The sequence below is a fragment of the Ranitomeya imitator genome, chromosome 2 (genome assembly GCF_032444005.1).
Source record: "Ranitomeya imitator isolate aRanImi1 chromosome 2, aRanImi1.pri, whole genome shotgun sequence".
NCBI lineage: Eukaryota > Metazoa > Chordata > Amphibia > Anura > Dendrobatidae > Ranitomeya > Ranitomeya imitator.
Window position 1 is genome coordinate 547,239,180 of NC_091283.1, and position 22,772 is coordinate 547,261,951.

At 45.1% G+C, this 22,772-nt stretch overlaps 1 protein-coding gene across 6 annotated transcripts in view; it reads left to right on the forward strand.

The window, feature by feature from the left end:
- CBFA2T2 (CBFA2/RUNX1 partner transcriptional co-repressor 2) overlaps window positions 1-22,772 on the forward strand; it is a 59,655-nt gene that overhangs the window by 26,475 nt on the left and 10,408 nt on the right. For 2 of the 6 annotated variants that reach the window (XM_069751949.1, XM_069751948.1), the window contains exons 2-6: window positions 14,218-14,361; window positions 20,868-21,109; window positions 21,746-21,835; window positions 21,927-22,108; window positions 22,185-22,447. In XM_069751949.1, coding sequence (XP_069608050.1) covers window positions 14,218-14,361; window positions 20,868-21,109; window positions 21,746-21,835; window positions 21,927-22,108; window positions 22,185-22,447 — 921 coding nt within the window. Of the gene's footprint in view, window positions 1-8,460; window positions 8,686-14,217; window positions 14,362-20,867; window positions 21,110-21,745; window positions 21,836-21,926; window positions 22,109-22,184; window positions 22,448-22,772 lie in introns of those variants that run through there. The other 4 variants (XM_069751954.1, XM_069751951.1, XM_069751953.1 and 1 more) reach the window with 3 other exon arrangements.

Below are 22,772 nucleotides of genomic sequence, written 5' to 3' on the forward strand. Positions count from 1 at the left end.
TCTCGGAATATAAATTGCTCTGTTGTGAAATCTGCTTACAGCTAAGGCTGTTTTCACATTGCGTTCTGTGTCCCTGATGAGACATAGGTGCAAACCGGGGTCCGGACATAGGTACAAACCGGGGTCCGGACAGGGCCAATAGTCTGTAATGGTGATAGTAGAGCGAACGTGAGCTCTGCCGTACACTTTTTTGGGAGTGTTCGCCTACACGAGGCACATGCTCAGATGCAGTCTACTATGTCTGAATGTTCGTCTCCTGTAGACGTGCAGCCGCAAAAATGATGCGCGGCGGAGCTCTTTTGCTCTACCGTCACAATTAGTCTATGGCTCAGTCGGAGACACAGAACGCAATGTGAACGCTTCCTAAAGTTTATGTGTCTACCACATTTTATATTGGATCAGTAATCTTCATGTCGGTTAGCGCAGACCAAAACCGTGAATTGTCTTTACCATTGAACATCCTGTTATTATTATTATTTATTATTACAGCGCCATTTATTCCATAGCGCTTTACATGTGAGGAGGGGTATACATAATAAAACAAGTACAATAATCTTGAACAATACAAGTCACAACTGGTACAGGAGGAGAGAGGACCCTGCCCCTGTTGAAGTTTATCCTTTCCCCGCCACGAGTCTGCAACAACCGATATTGCGCTTTCACAGGAGTCGTGCCTACACAACTCTCTCAAGTGAGCACGATACCTGGATCCATCCTGTCTTTTTATAAAAGTATCCCCCTATGGTCTGCTGTGCTGTTTCCCTACACTGTTTATCTAATGTAAAAAAAATTAAGTCTAAATGGTGAATTAGGAATGTGAGAGGGGGAGGGGAGGTCAGCGTGTGTTTATTCTCTCTCCTGGACATGGGATACATCCATGGGGATTTCTCTGTATATCCAGAGAGAAGTATTCTCTCTTATTTAAACATTGTTTAAATATTCCCGGAAGAATCCAACTGTGAGAAATAATAAGTCATATGTGGTTACTGAATGACAAAACCAGGACCACCAGCTACTTTCCCGAAACTTCAGGAGAAATAGTGTCCACCATCATTCCTTTAGCTGCATATTATGTTGATGTGAGCAGGGAGGCAGATCAAGGATTAACAGGTTTTAATAAACAAGGTCTTACTCCACGCGGGGAGATAGGGAAAACGTGAGGTAAAATATGGGCAGAATAGGGAATAAAGGGGTTTGGTTGGGGAAAAATCAACGCAGGTAAAACAAAGAAAGTCATTCTCAATAAAGTCACTTATCCATCAGGCGTTTTCCTGACCGGAATGGTTCTGGATTAGATAATGGCGCCAACAGCCGTGAACGCAATGTGGATCCGATGTGGTCCTGAAGAAGGTCATGATTAGTGATGAGCGAATATACTCGTTACTTGAGATTTCCCGAGCACGGCCGTGTGTCCTCTGAGTATTTTTTAGTGCTCGGAGATTTAGTTTTCCTCACCACAGCTGAATGATTTACATCTGTTAGCCAGCTAGATTACATGTGGGGATTCCCTAGCAACCAGGCAACCCCCACATGTACTTATGCAGGCTAACAGATGTAAATCATTCAGCTGCAGCAAGAAAAACTAAATCTCCGAGCATTAAAAAATACTCGGAGGTCACCCGAGCGTGCTCGAGAAATGTAGAGTAACGAGTATATTCGCTCATCACTGGTCATGATACATTCCCGGCTGCCAGCATTAAGTCTTTGAAACATCCCGTGGAGTCGGCAGTAAGGAGACTCTGGTGGCCGGCAATGTATATGCCACAGTCCTGTCAGAGTTAGGTGAGGCTCAATAAATATACACCGGCGATTCAGGAAACAGCAGTACACAGTTACAGTCTGTCAGGTGGCTCACACGCAGCACTGACTGTTACAGAGCGATTGGCACCTTGATGCCCGGGTGCCCGACCTGCACACGACAGGCTTCTTGTCAGAGTCTCTGCAGTCCGTCTCTCTCACGGCCAGGTGCGCGCCTCAGCTCCTAACTGCCCCGAAGCAGGAGCTCTCACTCCCCTCAGCCGCGCACTGCACCTTCCCGCCCACTCTGTTCCTGTGCGCTGCACTCACCCTGATAATGCTTAGCCATGCCCCCTGTCAGCCCGTACAAAGATCGTTCCGGTTCCCTAAACTTTCCCCCGAGCAGCAGAGGACGCAGCCTCATCAGTTCCGGCCCCGACACGCAGGCACCCGAGCTACAGTCGTCCCCCTTACATTGAATATAAAAGTAAGAATAGACACACCCATATCCACATCCCAACCACACCCATTTAGCACTGCTGATCACACTGTTTCATAAAGAATAATTATAAACAAAAATATGGCCACACATGATGCTCCATACTGCATAATGGTCGCACCTGATGCTCCATACTGTATAATGGCCGCACATGATGCTCCATACTGTATAATGGCCGCACATGATGCTCCATACTGTATAATGGCCGCACATGATGCTCCATACTGTATAATGACCACACATGATGCTCCATACTGTATATTGGCCGCACATGATGCTCCATACTGTATAATGGCCCCTGTTGTGAGTTCTGTTTTTGGGCTCCCTCTGGTGGTTACTGATGGTACTGGGTGACTTGTCTTTCCTGGGTCTCTGGGTTCCACCTGTTCCATCAGGATATGGGAGTTTCCTATTTAACCTGGCTTTGCTGGCAGTTCCTCGCCGGTTATCAATGTATCCAGTGTGTCTTGTTACCTCTGCTCCCTGCTCCTAGAACCTTCTGGTCAAGCTAAGTTTGGATTTTCCTGTTTTGGTGTTTTGCTTTATTTGGTTTTTTAGTCCAGCCTGCAGATATGTGATTCTTTGCTGCTGGTTGCTCTAGTGGGCTGAAATTGCTCCTCATGTACCATGAGTTGGCACGAGTTCAAGTAATTTCAGGATGGTTTTTTGAAGGGTTTTTCGCTGACCGCGCAGTTCACTTTTGTATCCTCTGCTATCTAGCTTTAGCGGGCCTCATTTTGCTGAAACTGTTTTCATACTGCGTATGTGCTTTCCTCTCATTTCACCGTCATTATATGTGGGGGGCTGCTATTTCTGTGGGGTATTTCTCTGGAGGCAAGAGAGGTCTGTGTTTCTTCTAATAGGGGAAGTTAGATCTTCGGCTGGAGCGAGACGTCTAGGATCATCGTAGGCACGTTCCTCGGCTACTTTTATTTGTGTGTTAGGTTCAGGGTCGCGGTCAGCTCAGGTTCCATCGCCCTAGAGCTTGTTTGTATCTGTGCTTGTCCTTTAGTGATCCCCTGCCATTGGGATCATGACAGGCCCCACATGATGCTCAATACTGTATATTGGCCGCACATGATGCTCCATACTGTATATTGGCCGCACATGATCCTCCATACTGTATAATGGCCACACATGATGCTCCATACTGTATAATGAACACACATGATGCTCCATACTGTATAATGGCCGCACATGATGCTCAATACTGTATAATGGCCACACATGATGATCCATACTGTATAATGGCCGCACATGATGCTCCATACTGTATAATGAACACACATGATGCTCCATACTGTATAATAGCCACACATGATGCTCCATACTGCATAATGGCCACACATGATGCTCCATACTGCATAATGGCCGCACCTGATGCTCCATACTGCATAATGGCCGCACATGATGCTCCATACTGTATAATGGCCGCACATGATGCTCCATACTGTATAATGGCCGCACATGATGCTCCATACTGTATAATGGCCGCACATGATGCTCCATACTGTATAATGACCACACATGATGCTCCATACTGTATAATGACCGCACATGATGCTCCATACTGTATAATGACCGCACATGATGCTCCATACTGTATAATGGCCACACATGATGCTCCATACCGTAATGACCACACATGATGCTCCATACTGTATAATGACCGCACATGATGCTCCATACTGTATAATGGCCACACATGATGCTCCATACTGTAATGACCACACATGATGCTCCATACTGTATAATGACCACACATGATGCTCCATACTGTATATTGGCCGCACATGATGCTCCATACTGTATGTATATTGGCCGCACATGATACTTCGTACCGTATAATGGCCACACATAGCTACTCCTACACACGTGGCTGCGCTCCGTACACTTTGCACACACGGCTCCGCTCTGTACACATGTGCTCCGCTCCATACACCTCGTACACACGCGGCTCCGCTCCGTACACCTCGTACACATTCAGCTCTGCTCCATACACCTCGTACACACACAGCTCCGCTCCGTACACCTTGTACACATTCAGCTCCGCTCCATACACCTCGTACACATTCAGCTCCGCTCCATACACCTCATGCACACACGGCTCTGCTCCATACACCTCGTACACATTCAGCTCTGCTCCATACACCTCATACACATTCAGCTCCGCTCCATACACCTCATGCACACACGGCTCTGCTCCATACACCTCATACACACATCGCTCCACTCCGTACACCTCATACACATATGGCTCCGCTCCATACACATTCAGCTCCGCTCCATACACTTCATACACACACGGCTCCGCTCCGTACACCTCGTACACACATGGCTCTGTTACATCCACACTATAAACACCTCCTGACCCCACACACAAGGCAGCTTACTTACCTCATCCAGCAGCACCATGGCAAGATGGCAACCAGCACAGCCGAGTCCTGCAATCCACGGAGGTCCCGATCATGTGACCCCTGACTCCTCCCCTCCTGTGACCTCATCACAGGTCCTGTGCGCACGGAGCAGCCAATATGTGGTGTGCTGTGCTCAGGCTGCTCTGCGGGTGCAGGGATTAGGCTGACCGCCTGATATTGCAGCACACCTCCCAACCACTGCGGGACAACTAATGTCCCGCCCGGGATCATGGGGCTGACTGTCAAAATCGGGACAGTCCCGCTGGATCCGGGATGGTTGGGAGGTATGGGGTATTATACATCAGTATTTGTAGCCAAAACCAGGAGTGGAACAAATAGAGGAAAAGTATAATAGAAACATATGCACCACTTCTGTATTTATCACCCACTTCTGGTTTTGGCTTACAAATATTGAGGTAAAATACTGACCAAATACTGCTAGTGTGACGGCAGCCTGAGGCTCTGGTCATGTTGCTTTTTTTTTTGCTATACAGTAAAATGTATTTATACGTATGCAAGTTGTATTTTTACAGACTCTAAATGAAATGTAAGGCTCCCCATACACCTTACATAACCTTCCTCCTACAATAGTAACGACTTGTGTTTCTCAGGTTAGGTTCAGACGACCACATTGAAAATTGGGCTAGATGATGCTGCAAAATTCATAGCTGGCTCCACGTACCTGTCTCTATTGCAGATGGGTGCAGGAGCTGCCTTTACATTATATGCACTATTCTTGTGCATAAAACTGGCCACAGTAGTGCATGCAGTGATTATTTTTCAGTCTATCGGACTGCATGGGATATTGGCCTTGTACACCGGCACACTGACTATAAGGCTATGTGCACACGTTCAGGAATCTCTGCAGAATTTTCCTGAACAAAACCGGACTTTTTCTGCAAGAAATCCATTCGCAGTTTTTTTCATGTTTTTGCCTCGTTTTTTTCCGGAGTTTCCCCAATGCAATAATATAGTGGCAAAAATGTGAAAAATCCGCAAAATTAATGAACATGCTGTGTTTTTTTACCACAATGTGTTTTTTTCGCGGAAAAAAACGCATAATGTGCACATAAATTGCGGAATGCATTAAAAATGATGGGATGCTTATGTAAGCTTTTTTTTTAGCGTTTTTTCTGCGGAAAATGGCCAAAAAAACATGAAAAAAAGCGAAAAATCCTGAACGTGTGCACATAGCCTGATAGGTCTGTGTGTGGTCTTATGTAGTACATGAGTTGATCATCGGCTTATCTGAATAAGCCCTAGGACATGCCCACCTTCTATCCCATGTCTACAATAGTGAACTACATACTGTACACGCTAAACAGTTGCCCATCCAGCCAAAATCAATGGATTCTGCCAAATATACCAAATATATATGGACACCTTAGATTGGAATTTCTTTGCATCTAATAGATGCAAAATCTTTATTTTGGCCTGTTGGTATCCTTTTTTTTAAACTGTATTCAAAGGGGCTTAGAAGACTCTTTCCTAGACAAAGGGTCACCGCAACAAAAAATACACAGTGTGTGATCACAAGTGCTAGGTACAAAGAGCCTTTAGGCTTTCTTTAAAGGGAACCTGTCACCCCCCAAAATCGAAGATGAGCTGCAGCCACCGGCATCAGCAGCTTATCTACAGCATTCTGTAATGCCGTAGATAATCCCCCGATGTAACCTGAAAGATGAGAAAAAGAGGTTATATCATACTCACCCAGGGGCGGTCCCGCTGCGGTCCGGTCCGATGGGTGTCCGGTCCAGGGCCTCCCATCTTCTTACGATGACGTCCTCTTCTTGTCTTCACGCTGCGGCTCCGGCGCAGGCGTACTTTGTCTGCCCTGTTGAGGGCAGAGCAAAGTACTGCAGTGCGCAGGCGCTAGGCCTCTCTGATATTTCCCGGCACCTGCGCACTGCAGTACTGTGCTCTGACCTCAATAGGGCAAAGTACGTCGGAGCCGCAGCAGGAAGACAAGAAGAGGACATCATCTGATGAAGATAGGAGGCCCCGGACCGGACCACGTCGCCCATCGGATCAGACCGCCCCCCTGGGTGAGTATAATCTAACCTCTTTTTCTCATCTTACAGGATACATTGGGGGCTTAGCTACAGCATTCCAGAATGCTGTAGATAAACCCATGATGCCGGTGGGCTTAGCTCACCTTTGATTTTGGGGGTGTCAGGTTCCCTTTAAAGCGTTCATCCAATTTTACAAGAAAACAATGGTATTGCATTGTATTTCTAAATCATTCTACAAGTGTTTTTTATGGTAATCTGCAGCATAAGCTGGCTAAAGTCAGTGTTGTGAACTACAGTAAACTTTGTAATCAGAGATGGGAGAACCTGAACAGAAATGTTCGACGTTTATACCTGTCAGACATTGTTCAGGCCTGAATTCTGAACACGGACTTTCTGCAGAAGTCCGGTACAGTGTTCAGGGTAAGTCTGTGGTGGCAGAGAAATAATTATTTTTCTTTTCTTGGCAGCTTAGGTAGCCATTATTTTCGGCCGGTTTCACACGTCATTGGCTCCGGTACGTGAGGTGACAGTTTCCTCACGTACCGGAGCCACTGACACACGTAGACACAGTGAAATCAATGCATCTGTGCAGATGTCATTGATTTTTTGCGGACCGTGTCTCCGTGTGCCAAACACGGAGACATGTCAGTGTTCGTGGGAGCGCACGGATTACACGGACCCATTAAAGTCAATGGGTACGTGTAAAACACATACCACACATGGACGTTGTCCGTGTGCAGTCCGTGTGCCATGCACGAGACAGCGCTACAGTAAGCACTGTCCCCCCCACTGGTGCTGAAGCCGCAATTCATATCTTCCCTGCAGCAGCGTTTGCTGTAGAGAAGATATGAATAATCGTGTTTAAAATAAAGATCCATGACCCCCCCCCGCCCTGCTGTTATTAAAATACTCACCCGCTCCCTCGCTCGCTGGCGCTGCTTCCTGTCCTGGCCGCACCTTCTACTCTATGAGCGGTCACGTGGGGCCTCCCATTACAATCATGAATATGCGGCTCCACCACCCATAGGGGTGGAGCCGCATATTCATTACTGTAAATGAGCGGCCCCACGTCGTGCGACGGATGCGTCGTGTTTTGGCGGACCCTCGGCACAAAAAAAGGTACATGTAACGTTTTTTGTGCGTCGAGTCCGCCATTTTCGACAGCGCATGCGTGGCCGAAACGCCACCCCGGACTTTAAAATGGGGCAGCGGATGCGTTGAAACACTGCATCCGCTGCCCCCGTTGTTCATTTCTTTCACAACGTGCGTCGGTGCGACGGCCCCGTACCGACGCTAGTGTGAAAGTAGTCTTAGAGAAATAACCCTACCCAAGGAGACACTGGCAGCCGCTCCCTCCCAACTGGTAACACCCAGTTGGTAATTTATTTGTAAATATTCTGGAGGAATAACAGAGGAACAGTACTAAGCAGCTAAAAGAAAAGATGCTCCGAAATTATTGCATGTGGACTTGAAATATTATTTATTGGCGCAGAGATGTCAGGAGGGGTAACCGGTCCTCTTTACTTTATTTTTTTCCCTTTCCTCTTCAATGTATTACTGAGTTTAGTGACAGGAAAAATATGTTTGTACCATGTTAGCCAGTGGATAGAAAACATTACAATTGAAGTTTTGTGGTCTTCTCTGTAGCACTTCGGTGTACAGTGCTCTTGGCCAAGAAATGTCTCCTCTGGTGCACCCAGCCATAAACAAGCCCTGCGTATAGTCCCATTGGCTCTGAGCCAGCGGTAGGTGTATATCTAGTGACATAGAAATGCAGAAAGCCCTAGTAACAGCTAGAGTGAGAGCGCCAGGCAGATATAGACAGGAGGGGTCTCTCTCTCCCTGGCAGAAGGGGGGGTAATTCAGTTTGACAACACATCTGCAGTCCATCTGCGCCAGAACAGTCCTGCTTCTCCCAACACACTGAGGAATCGCAGATGTGTTAAACACAGGCAGGGGCGGAGGGGTATCCCACTCAACTCAAGAAAAAATCCTGTTAAAAATTCCACGCCCGCAGACGGTAAGTCGCCCGCATTTCAGCGCACTCCCTTCTACCTCCCTATGTCCTTGAATATGGATCAATAATTTTATCCTTACTGCAGATATTTTGTTAGACGCTGCCAAAAGGGTTAACGGCGAGCCTTAAGACATCCATGATAATAAAAAGCGTTGCGTATTTAAGAGCACGTCTTGTTAACAGCTTTGGTTATCATGGAGAAATCCGGCGTATTAAGCAGAGATTTTAGTAATTGGTTTTCTCTTTGCTCAGATCAATGATAATCCGTTCTGCCCGGCTCTTGGCTGGATACATCACAGTGCCCTTTCTTGGTTTATGTTCCTTTATAGATATGTTCCTGTTAGTGATATATATGGTATATGGCTTATTTCATATGTTATGTATCATTACAGTGACACACTGCTCAAACCTGAACACTCAGGACTGTGACGCCTGTTAATGGTCGCACTAAATGCCAACCACAACCCAAATCTGAAGATGCTCGCCACGGTCCACACTGGAGGGCTGGTGGTCACCATGGATTTTCTTTCCCTGACCAAGCGTTCTTAACCAAAAAATAAATAAGATATAGCAATCCTAATGTTATAGGGCAGAGTCGGGGGAATAAAATGATCTGGGACCACCAACTGTTTTAAGTGTGAAGACCCCTTCCAAACCTCCTCCTAAATCTCAGCTTGTGGAGAATATTGCCATTTTTTTTTGGATTCCACCTTTTATATAAAATAAGAGATTTTGGCTGAGGAGTAAGGTTAGTAGTGGTCTGCATTGCTGCACACCTTCTATTTAAGGTTCAGGTGGGTCTTTGAAACATTTTCTACCTTGGAGACTTTTTTTTTACATCGCTTAAATTAAAAAATATAAGTATTGTAGTGATGCTACTATTATATCCCGTACACACAATGGTGCAGTGCCTGATGCCTGCGCCTGGCTCCCAGGCTCATTCTGTGTGGCCCCCAACAATATATATATATATATATATATATATATATATATATATATATATATATATATCTCCTTTCTGTTTAGTTCTCCAGAGTGTAAAACCCACCATACACCTGAGGGGCCCGAATGATATTTGGTTCTATCATCTGAGCCGTTTCTGCCATATGCTGGAGTGCTCCTGTGTTTTCTACGTTTTCTTGTGGGAGGGTATAATAGAACCCCCAAAAAGTTGTACACCCCTGCTGTACAATGTAACGCGTAGTAAATGTCCCCTTCCGCCAACTCATGGCCATTATACATATATATGCATGATGTGTCCAGCATGTAGCACATCTCTGGGCATCACTTTCTAACACTAGTATTACATCATGAAACTGAACTGCATAGATGATTTTTGTCCTGAAATAAGTTAAAAAAAATGTTCCAGAGCATAGATGACCTCTTTTTAATAAAATAAAATAAAATACAAAAAATCCAACCTGTTGCCCGTGTGGACCACGTGAGTCCCCCATCCCTACAGGGCAGAATGTGTTGCAGTCTGTATGGTGCAGTGACAGATGTACATCGGGCTCCCCGCACGTGTTCCTACCCCCCTGCAACTGACACCAGGTGCACCCTGTGTTACCCACAATCCCAGTCACTACTGTTCATCTGTTTCCATTGTTTCAGATGGAGATTAGCCTGGCTGCAGGTGACTGTCATAGTATCAGCTGCTGGCCTTGATTCCTGTGTATGACAGACATATGGGGGAGGGGAGGCCTGCTGATGTGTCAATTAGGCCTTCCCCAGGAAACAGTGCAATTAATGCATTATTCCAGTCTCCGCAATAGATGCCATAGTGATTATTTCTAATCAGCCAGTCCAGAAAACATGGAGATGATACATTGATATTTATTTCTTATCTGCAGGTCTGAGATATTCCAAAATGACTATTCGCGACTAACTTAGCCACTTTTCTGTAGCTCAAACCATTCTCTGCTTGACTGGCAATCTCCTCTTCTCCGAATTTCTCCTCCGTGGATCATATTGCTGATTAGAGTCGCCAAGCTCACTAATTCTACCAATCTTTTCTGCTTTTAACACTCGGCTGTCTTCTGTTTGGCACTATAGAGGTTAATATCAGAGGAAAACCTCAGCCTGGCAGAAACGGGAAACAGATGGAAAGTGGTTTTACCACTGCGCTCAGGGAAAAACACAGAGAGGATTCTGGGAAAGTCGGAGCTGGAGAATTTTATTTTGTGTCTTTTAATTCGGTGTTTTATTGTGTAGGCGGCCATCAATTTATTATCTACATTTCCATCTATTTCGGTCTGTTTTTACTGATGTAGAAGAGCTGAGTGTTTTTGCTGCTGTGTGGTTGGTGAACCATTGTACCCACTGGCATACAGTGTGTGACCAGCTGTCCTATAGAAAACTGCAGATTATACTGTATACACTTTGATATACTAAATCGTGTTATTTGCCTTGGGGTGCAGTCAGACGGCCGTATAAAGCAGACCGAGATCGGAACGCAGAGCATGGACTGGCCGGCAGCTCTACCGACCCAAGTGTCACAGCTTCATATGTTTCTATGCAGCTGTCATGTTTAGGGCAGGATTGCCGCCAGCCAGTCCATGCACTGCGTTCCAATCTCAGTCTGATTTAATACGCCCGTCTGACTGAGCCCTTAGACCCCCTGTCACCAAATTTGTTATCCTGCTTTGCATTAATGATGAGGTGCAAACACCGCAAATGGAGTGTCTGATTTGGCTTCTTATCCGGAGTCTGGTTGTGGCAAGATCCTTTGGGTATTTGCACGCATTGAGCATTTGCAGCAGATTTTTCTGATTCAAAACATAGCGTTTTGACAGGAAAAACATTTTGTAAAATACGTGTTTTTGAAACTTTTTTTTTATGTGTCTTTTTTCCCGTTCATTTGAATAGACGAAAAATGCTGCAAAAAACACTGAAATAATTTACATGCTGCAGATTAGGAAAAAATGCTTTTGGTTTAAATTTGTAAGCAAAGAAATGAGCAACATGTGCATGAGAGTTTAATAATCTCAATCATGTTGCAGCTTTTTTTTATCCTTGAAAAAAACGCAGCTTGTGAACGCGCCCTTTCAAAGAGTGGATATTGATTTTTAGGATTGCTACCTCTAATAGGTGGCACTAGAGTTCCTCTCCTCTTCCTTCCAGAAGAAGCGGTTTGCATATTAGCCTACATGTCTGTAAACTGTGACCTAACATTTTCAGCCATGCCTGTGTAACTTTTTTAGTACACATAACTACACTGCTGAAAAAATAAAGGAAACACTAAAATACCACATCCTAGATATCACTGAAATATTCCAGTTGCAAATCTTTATACATTACATAGTGGAATGTGTTGAGAACAATAAGACACAAAAACGATCAATTTAAATCAAAATGAATATCCCATGGAGGTCTGGATTTGGAATCATGCTTAAAATCAAAGTGGAAAATCAAATTACAGGCTGATCCAACTTCAGTGGAGATGCCTCAAGACAAGGAAATGATGCTCAGTAGTGTGTGGCCTCCACGTGGCTGTATGACCTCCCTACCACACTTCGGCATGCTCCTGATGAGACAGCTGGTGTTCTCCCGAGGGATCTTCTCCCAGACCTGGATTAAAGCATCAGTCAACTCCTGGACAGTCTGTGGTGTTGGTGGATGGAACGAGACATGACGTCCCAGATGTGCTCGATTGGATTCAGGTCTGGGTAATGGGCAGGCCAGTCCATAGCATCAATGTCTTCATGCAGGAACTGCTGACACACTTCAGCCTCATGAGGCCTAGCATTGTCATGCATCAAAAGCAACCCTGGGTCCACTGCACCCTCATATTGTCTCACAATGGGTCTGAGGATCTCATCCCAATACCCAATGGCAGTCAGGGTACCTCTGGCTAGCACATGTAGGGCTGTGTGGCCCTCCAAAGAAATGCCTTACCACACCATTACTGACCCACTGCCAAACCGGTTATGCTGGAGGATGTTGCAGGCAGCAGAACATTCTCCACGGCGTCTCTAAACTCTGTCATGTGTGTCACATGAGCTCAGTGGGAACCTGCTCTCATCCATGAAGATCACAGTGCACCAATGTTGAATATGCCAATCTTGGATGTTCTCTGGCAAATGCCGATCGCCCTGCACGGCACTGGGCGGTAAGCACAACATGCACTTGTCGATGTTGTGCCCTCATACCACTTGCAGACACAAGAATATTAGTGGCCTGCTGGAGGTCATTTTTCAGGGATCTGGCACTGTTCATCCTGTTCCTCCTTGCACAATAGAGAAAACAGCTATCCTGCTGCTGAGCTGTTGTCCTCCTACGGACCCCTCCACGTCTCCTGGTGTGCTGGCCTGTATCATGGTATCTGGTCCATGCTTTGGACACTGTGCTGACAGACACAGCTTTGCTTCTTGCCACAGTTCGTATTGATGTGGCATCCTGAATGATCTGCACTACCTCAGCAAATTCTGTGGGTTGTAGACACTGCCTCAAACTACTGTACATTATCTCTAAGGGGTGAGAGCAATGACAAAACGCAAAAGAGACCAAAACAAACAGCTAAGGCTACTTTCACACTTGCGTTGTGTGACGTACGTCGCAATGCGTCGTTTTGGAGAAAAAACGCATCCTGCAAATGTGCCCACAGCATGCGTTTTTTCTCCATAGACTTGCATTAGCGACGCATTGCGACGTATGGCCACACGTCGCATCCGTCGTGCGACGGATGCGTCGTGTTTTGGCGGACCCTCGGCACAAAAACGTTACATGTAACTTTTTGTGCGTCGAGTCCGCCATTTTCGACCGCGCATGTGCGGCTGAAACTCCGCCCCCTCCTCCCCGGACATTACAATGGGGCAGCGGATGCGTTGAAAAACTGCATCCGCTGCCCCCGTTGTTAATTTCTTTCACAACGTGCGTCGGTACGTCGGGCCGACGCAAGTGTGAAAGTAGCCGAAAAGGGATGAGAACAGAGAAATGGTCTGTGGTCACCCCCTGCAGAACCACTCCACTCCTTTTATAGGGATTGTCTTGCTAATTGCCTATAATTTCTACCTGTTGTCTGCTCCATTTGCACAACAGCAGGAGAAATTGATTCACAATCTGTGTTGCTTCATAACTGGACAGGTTGATTTCACAGAAGTGTGATTGACTTGGAGTTACGTTTATTTTTTGAGCAGTGTAGTAGGGACTTGCAATCTGTATATCAATGGTAATCCTATGAGCAAGGGCAGCTTGTTATATTTTGTGTTATTTATTGTACATCGTAGAAAAATAATTTATAGAACCTGCCCACAAGGTAATGTTGATGGACCTTGCATTTTCTTGATATATAATAATGTACTGACTGGTAATGGGTCTCTGTGCTTATCAACACACTGACCAACATGGCAGTATGGGTAAGTTATAACTTTACTTTGCGTTCCCCCTGTGTTGAATGCAGGTATTACTTAGGGAATTCATATGTGGGGAGTGTTCTGGTGCAACCACAGCTGTATATGATGGTGTAGCCGCGCTTAGGTGCATATAATATTCACAGGATATCTGTATTTATGTTATGCCATCTTTGTTCATTTGTAGTCACTGGAGATAAGAGGCTGCCTTCAATGCCTGGGTCTCCCATGGATGTGAAGATTCATTCACGATCCTCACCTCCTACCATGGCGCCTTTGCCACCTGTAAACCCAAGTGGCCCACGGCCTGTGTCCTTCCCACCCTCGTCACGTATGTATTCTGAGAACACAATGCTCTATATAAAATATAGTTTTCGCTTTATATACAGCCAAATGATCATTTATGAAAGGTGAATTTTTCTCCTACTTCTATGTACTCCATTTCTGTTGGGAAGGCAGGGTGACAACCAATATGGCTGATTGTAAACTACTTACGGTAACTTATTTTTATACATTTCCAGTCTCCTGGCAGGCAAATTTGCTATATTAAGGAGAAATCACACCAGCTGAATTTACGGTGTTAGATGACCATGAATTTACCTATTTTAAATCTTTTCCGATCGTTGAGTAGCCTACTTACACAGGTAGAACGCGCTTTAGATGTGCACTGAAGGATCTGTAATAGACCGCTCAGTGCAGGTGCTGTTTACACAGGATGATGATCATTTCACCCGACGAAGGAACACTTTGCTTGGTTGTCTGGTGAACGACTGCACGATTATTGGGAATTGAGCATTCCTATGATCGTGAAGTGTAAATGTACCTTTACACAACAAGCTGTGTCTAAAGCCCATATCTCTACGAAAAGGAAAAGCTTCTGTGGAAATAGCCATATTGATTGTCGCCCATCTTTCCCACAAACTGGTATAACTAAGAAATAGCTAAATAGATTTTTTTTTGTATTCTGGTCTAAATAAATACTGTAATGGCCTAGGTGATAATTGTTTGAACAGTGGAGTTCCACTACTGAAACCATAGTCAATAAGTTCTTCCTTGGTCGCAAACCACGACAAGGAGGCGTAGAAATACAAGTATGGCACCGACACAGACGTCCGAGCCCAGATGTCTTCATATGTTCAGTGCCATAGATTTAAAATGAAGCAGCATTCTTATCTTAGCTGTAGTCTTTTAGCAAAGGGTAGAACCAATAGTGAATGGGGTCTTTGTGCCTGGCAATTATAGGGGGGTCACCATGATTGAAGCCACGCCAATCTTAAGTATCACCAGTCGATAGGCTCTTTAACAAAGGAGGGCAATGCAATTACATAGTGTTCAATATATATATTTTTTCATTTGAGGGAAATGCTTTTTTTTCCAGTATGACTTCAAGTACAGTGGGTACGAAAAGTATTCAGACCCCTTTAAATTTTTCATTGCAGCCACTTGGTAAATTCAAAAAAGTTCATTTTTTTTCTCATTAATGTTCACTCTGCACCCCATCTTGACTGAACACCCCCCCCCCCCAGAAATGTAGATGTGTAAAGAAATGTATTCTTGCAAATTTATTAAATGAGAAAAACTGAAATATTACATGGTATTCAGACCCTTTACTCAGTATTGAGTAGAAACATCCTTTTGAGCTAGTACAGCCACGAGTCTTCTTGGGAGTGATGCACCAAGTTTTTCACACCTGGATTTGGGGATCCTCTGCCATTCTTCCTTGCGAATCCTCTCCAGTTCCATCAGGTTGGATGGTAAACGTTGGTGAACAGCCATTTTCAGGTCTCTCCAGAGATGCTCAATTGGTTTAGGTCAGGGCTCTGGCTGGGCCAGTCAAGAATGGTCACAGCGTTGTTCTGAAGCCACTCCTTTGTTATTTTAGCTGTGTGCTTAGGGTCATTGTCTTGTTGGAAGGTGAACCTTCAGCCAAGTCTGAGGTCCAGAGCACTCTGGAAAAGGTGTTCATCCAGGATATCTCTGCACTTGGCCGAATTCATGTTTCCTACAGTGGCAACCAGTCGTCCTGTCCCTGCAGCTGAAAACACCCCCATAGCATGATGCTGCCACCATGTTTCACTGTTGGGATTTTATTGGCAGGTGATGAGCAGTGCCTGGTTTTCTCCACACATACTGCTTAGAATTATCACCAAAAGTTGTATCTTCAGCTCATCAGACCAGAGAATCTTATTTCTCATAGTCTGGGAGTCCTTCATGTGTTTTTTTTAGCAAACTCTATGCAGGATTTCATATGTCTTGCACTGAGGAGAGTCTTTTGTCAGGCCACACTACCATAAAGGCCTGACTTTTGGAGGGCTGCAGCGATAGCTGACTTTGTGGAACTTTCTCCCATCTCCCTACTGTATCTGTGGAGCTCAGCCACAGTGATCTTAGGGTTCTTCTTTACCTCTCTCACCAAGGCTCTTCTCCCACGATTGCTCAGTTTGGCTGGACGGTCAGGTCTAGGAAGACTTCTGGTGGTCCCAAACTTCTTCCATTTAAGGATAATGGAGGCCACTGTGCTCTTAGGAACCTTGAGTACTGCAGAAATTATTTTGTATTTGGCCGGTTGCGTGCCTTGCCACAATTCTGTCTCTGAGCTCCTTGGCCAGTTCCTTTGACCTCATGATTCTCACTTGGTCTGTCTGACATGCATTTTGAGCTGTGAGGTCTTAAGGTGCCGTCACATTAAGCGACGCTGCAGCAATATAGACAACGATGCCAATCGCTGCAGCGTCGCTGTTTAGTCATTGTGTGGTCGCTGGAGAGCTGTCACACAGACAGCTCTCCAGCGACCAACGATGCCGAAGTCCCCGGGTAACCAGGGAAAACATCGGGTTACTAAGCGCAGGGCCACGCCTAGTAACCCGATGTTTACCCTGGTTACCATTGCAAATGTAAAAAAAAAAACACTACATACTTACATTCCGGTGTCTGTCGCGTCCCCCGGTGTCAGCTTCCCTGCACCGTGTAAGCGCCGTCCGTAAAGCAGAGCGGTGATGTCACCGTTGTGCTCTGCTTTACGGCTGGCCGGCGCTGACACAGTGCAGGGAAGCTGACGCCGGGGGACGCGACAGACACCGGAATGTAAGTATGTAGTGTTTTTTTTCTTTTTACATTTACAATGGTAACCAGGGTAAACATCGGGTTACTAAGCGCGGCCCTGCGCGTAGTAACCCGATGTTTACCCTGGTTACAAGTGAAGACATCACTGGATCGGTGTCACACACGCTGATTCAGCGATGTCAGCGGGTGATCCAGCGACAAAATAAAGTTCTGGCCTTCTAGCTCCGACCAGCGATGTCACAGCAGGATCCTGATCGCTGCTGCGTGTCAAACACAATGAGATTGCTATCCAGGACGCTGCAACGTCACGGATCGCTATCGTTAGGGTATGTGTCCACGTTCAGGATTGCATCAGGATTTGGTCAGGATTTTCCATCAGTTTTTGTAAGCCAAAACCAGGAGTGGATGATAAATACAGAAGTGGTGAATATGTTTCTATTATACTTTTCCGCTAATTGTTCCACTCCTGGTTTTGGCTTACAAATACTGATGAAAAATCCTGACCAAATCCTGATGCAATCCTGAACATGGACACATACCCTTATCGTTCTAAAGTTGCTCAGTGTTGAAGGTACCTTTATATAGACAGGTGTGTGCCTGTCCAAATCAAGTCCTATCAGTTTAATTAAACACAGCTGGACTCCAATGAAGGAGTAGAACCATCTCAAGGAGGATCACAAGGAAATGAATAGCATGTGACTTAAATATGAGTGTCTGAGCAAAGGGTCTGAATACTTATGACTATGTGATATTTCAGTTTTTCTTTTTTAATAAATTTGCAAAAATATTTACATTTCTGTTTTTTTTTTTTAATTTAACTAAGTCAATACTTTCCGTACCCACTGTATGTTGCTCATGTGGGCAACCACACCATAAAATCCTATGTGACTAGATTTACCCACATAGATTCAATACCTGACAGATAAAAGTTCACATTTGCGTATATGTGCACAGCGCATCATCTGCATGCAAAAACACATGCAAAATAGCTTGCAAACGCATGCTTACGCAGCGTTATTTATCCGCATCAATTTACGCATGACGGGAAAAAAAGCTGCATGTGCATGCATTTGTATGGGTTTTTGCCCGCATTTGCATTTTTATGCGCATGTGTTCGATATTCCAAGGAGGGCGTGTCTCAATGGGCGTGTCTTAATCAGTTCCTGAACATGCACAGTCCTAAGTATGCAAGCTCATCGAACGCATACGTTTGCATGGACATGCATACGTATGCAAGGACATGCGTACGCATGCTTTCCCATAGACAGCAAGGCTTTTTTTTAATGCACTCATCCGCATGCGCATGCCTGCGCATATTTGATGGATTTTTGATGCTTTAAAAAATGCAACATGTTGCGTTCACCGGACCCTGCTGCACACCGAGAAACGATGCATGCGTACGCAGATGCATGCGAACTGATGCAAACGCATGTCCCTGCGTACTCCATGTTAAAGATGGGTACACATGATGCATGCGGATCTGTGCGGATGATACGCTGCACACAGAGACGCAAATGTGAAACCACCCTAATCCTTCTGACCCCTCACACCATACATGGGCACACTTGTATTGACATGTATTTTTTTTAATTTAAGAAATGAGAAGGAAGTAAACTGTTTCCAGATGGCTTTGGCGGCTGCTTATCCTCCCTTTGTTCTGTGGACTTGTGCATTGAAATTAAACATGCCCTATCAGATATCGTGCACAATCAGGAGGCCCACCATAATAATAAAATAGTCGGTTTCGGCCAACTTTCCTCTAATTTTTCTATTTGTTTTATGGAGCACCAGCACACATGCACTATGCAGGTTCCTCACCGTGGCTATGCTGGTAAGAAAAGAATAAAATGTCCTATCCTATTAATCACTATGGGACTGAGTGGATACAACGATGAGTGGACTTTTATTTATAGCTGCAATCATGCCTTAGTCATGTATACCCTTCAGCCCTGTCTATATGCAATCAGACATGGCGTATTTTTTTTATGTTTCTGGATACTTGTCTGTGACCCCCGAAGAACTATATTCCCAATGAAAGGCCTCCTGCACACATCAGTGTCTCCGGTATGTGTGATGACAGTTTTCACATGTAGTGGAGACGCTTACACACTTGGACGCATTTAATTTTTTGCGGGGCTGAACACACATGTCCGTGTCTTCACATGGACCATGTGACCCACACGTGAATGTGTCCGTTTTCCCAGGCAGCACGGACATCAATACATCCCACATATGTCCAAATGGAGGTCCCACGACGATCCCTGTCTTCTCCGTTCAGCATATGGAGCCCAGTTCAGAGAACGAAGCTCTATAGACTGGAGCAGCAGCCACTGACGGTTCTCACGCTGTACTCCACGAGAACCCGACTGCAGTGACATCAGTAAGGTTACGGCAGTTCACAGCCACTGATACTCACGAAGGCAGCGCAAGAGCCAGAATGATGAGCGGTCACGCTTCTCCATTATAAATCACTGGGCTTAATGTCAGCTGACATCAACCCCATAAACCATTACCCCGATTTCCACTGCACTAGAGCAATCGGGAAGAGTCAAGGCTAAGGTCCAGAATTGGCACATCTAATCGAGGAGCCGTTTCTAGGGCGGCTGAGGGCTTGACTTATTACTCAGGGAATGAGCCAATATCCACAGAACTTCTCAGCCTATTAATGTCAGCGCGTAGCTGTCTGCTTAGCCTTTGCTGGTTATTAAAAATAGGGAGGACCCCACTCCATTTTTTTTTTTAATTAGCTAAATACAAGCACAAAAAACTACAGATGAAAAGTACTGATTATATATCTAGCTGACCTATTTCTCTCTGTATCTTTGCACATCTAACACCTAAACATCTGTCATTCCTATTCTAGTATGTGTCACATTAATTGGTGCAGGTGGATGGCACACGGATGCCATACGTACAGACACACTGATGGCACACGGTTGTACACATGAATACAGATGGCAGTGGTACTGTTTTTTCCAGTACCGGAAATATCAGGACTTATGAAGTGATATGTACTAATAGTAGCCCCATTCTCTTTAGTATTCATGCTTAGACATTTTTACATTTTCTTTAAGTAAAAAGAATCCATTCTGTATTTTTAGGGAAAAAATGAAGTCTTTCTAGTAATTAGGGTGTCAACATGGGTAACACTAAGTACAAGGCAGTAACACCCTACTGGTAAATATAGCTAGCAAACTACCAGGGCTGTGGAGTCGGTAAACCAAACCTCCGACTCAGACTCCGACTCCTCAATTTCCATGACACCAACTCTGACTCCACCAGAATGGGCTCCGACTCCACTCTTCGACTCCGACTCCACAGCCATGCAAACTACAAATCTGAGGATAGCAAAAAAGCTCATAAAAGCTAATATAGCTATACCTGGGTGTAAACATATAAGTTTTGTGGTTATATTCAGTTACACAGCATGGTGGTAGGACAGTGCCTCAATATATTTCTTTTATGTTACTTAACCCTTTGATCTTACAGCCTGGCATCTAAATGCACAATGTATATAGTACAAGAATAAACAGGATACAACAGAATCCTTTTTGATCTTCTCTATAGTTTATTCTTTAATGACCTAATTGGCATTTTCCCTTTTATCTCCGATTTTTGCTTTTGATGTATATTTGCTTTTTTGTCTGGCATTTTCTGCTCTCTGTACCCTTATACCTTGTTCTTCACTTACAGTCCAGAAACTATTTTATATGCGCACCTACATAATATGTATCCCATATTACCCTGAATAACAATCATTTCTATACTCTGCAGTTTCTAATGGAATGAACCATTCTCCTCCATCCCTGAACGGAGCTCCATCTCCACCACAGCGCTCCAGCAATGGTCCTTCATCATCCTCATCCTCCTCTCTAGCCAATCAGCAGCTCCCTGCCACGTGTGGAGTAAGGCAGCTCAGCAAGCTGAAGAGGTTCCTCACAACATTACAGCAGTTTGGCAACGATATCTCTCCAGAGATTGGGGAAAAGGTCCGAACCCTTGTTCTTGCTCTGGTGGTAAGTTGATGCTCGGAACAACTGAAGATTAAAGTAGATTCAGTAACTCAAAGGATTGCTGTAGGACAGTGGTCTTCTTCTTCTTGTGGTTCTCCTGCTGTTGAAAAACAACTCTTAGCATTTCCTGACAACCCTAGGCTCTCAGGCAATTGCTGTTAGTTGAAGTTTCTCTACAGCAGGATAGCTACAAGTTGAAGACCACCTCTGTAGACAAAATTATATATTAACTGTTTAAGGAACCATGTAGTGCATCAAATCCATATTTGCCAACAGTCTCTAGAGCTGGACCACGAAAGAGGTTTGGCTTGGCAAAGACGCAGCCATAATTGGTGGTTTTTGGACATTCTGGTGTTTTTTGGAGCATTCTGAACAGGGTTTTAATATAAATTTAGCATTTTTAATGGTAGTAATTAATATGCAAATCCAGTAATGTTAAGCATATTGTAATGGTCAGTCTGTTAGAAATAATGTAGAAACTAAGAAATAAGCATGAAAACCGCTGTGGGGGAATTAATAGCTAATATAAATCCATTGAGATCCATTACAAGATCCATTACAGGCCTTAGGACTGATCTGAAATCTATTCCAGTAGTCTCATTGCCCTGTGTGGTCATTTTAACCTCTTATGTTCTACAGAATTCCACTATAACCATAGAAGAATTTCACTGCAAACTCCAGGAGGCCACCAACTTCCCTCTACGACCATTTGTCATCCCTTTCCTCAAGGTGAAAATTCTAGCTGCATTCACTGATCTATACTGGCTGACAATTTACTTACGGGGTTAAATGTAATCTGGATGCTGATTTTTACTTTCAGGCCAACTTGCCACTTCTCCAGAGGGAGCTGCTGCACTGCGCTCGTGCTGCCAAGCAAACTCCCTCACAGTACTTGGCGCAACATGAACACATCCTCCTCAATACCAACACTTCTTCTCCATCTGACTCCTCTGAGCTGCTTATGGAAGTCAATGGGAACGGAAAGAGACATAGCCCAGAGAGGTACGGGATTAGTGCACGACATGTGTGAGGCTTTATCTCATAAATATTACAAATCAAACCATTTTCTCATTTGCAGGAGAGAAGATAATTGCTTTGAAAGAGAGCCTTTACCCCAAGAGCCAACAATTAAGAGGGTGTGCACCATCAGCCCAGCCCCCCGACACAGCCCAGCTCTGTCTTTGCCCCTCTTGAACAATTCCAGCCAGTTTCACCCCACCCCTCCACCCCTGCAGCACTACACGCTGGATGATATACCTGGATCACAGTTGTACAGGGAACCTCTGGGCAAGATTGTGGAGTGCAGAGATGGAAGGGAGCGCCACCACACTGTCACAGGAGGTAAGCAAAATGCTTCTTTCTTAAAGAGAACCTGTCACCCCCAAAATTGAAGGTGAGCTAAGCCCACCAGCATCAGGGGCTTATCTACAGCATTCTGGAATGCTGTAGATAAGCCCCCGATGTATCCTAAAAGATGAGAAAAAGAGGTTAGATTATACTCACCCAGGGGCGGTCCCGGTACGATGGGCGTCGCGGTCCGGGGCCTCCCATCGTACGATGACGTCTTCTTCTGGTCTTCACTCTGCAGCTCCGGCGCAGGCGTAGTTTGCCCTGTTGAGGGCAGAGCAAAGTACTGCAGTGTGCAGGTGCCGGGCCTTTCTGACCT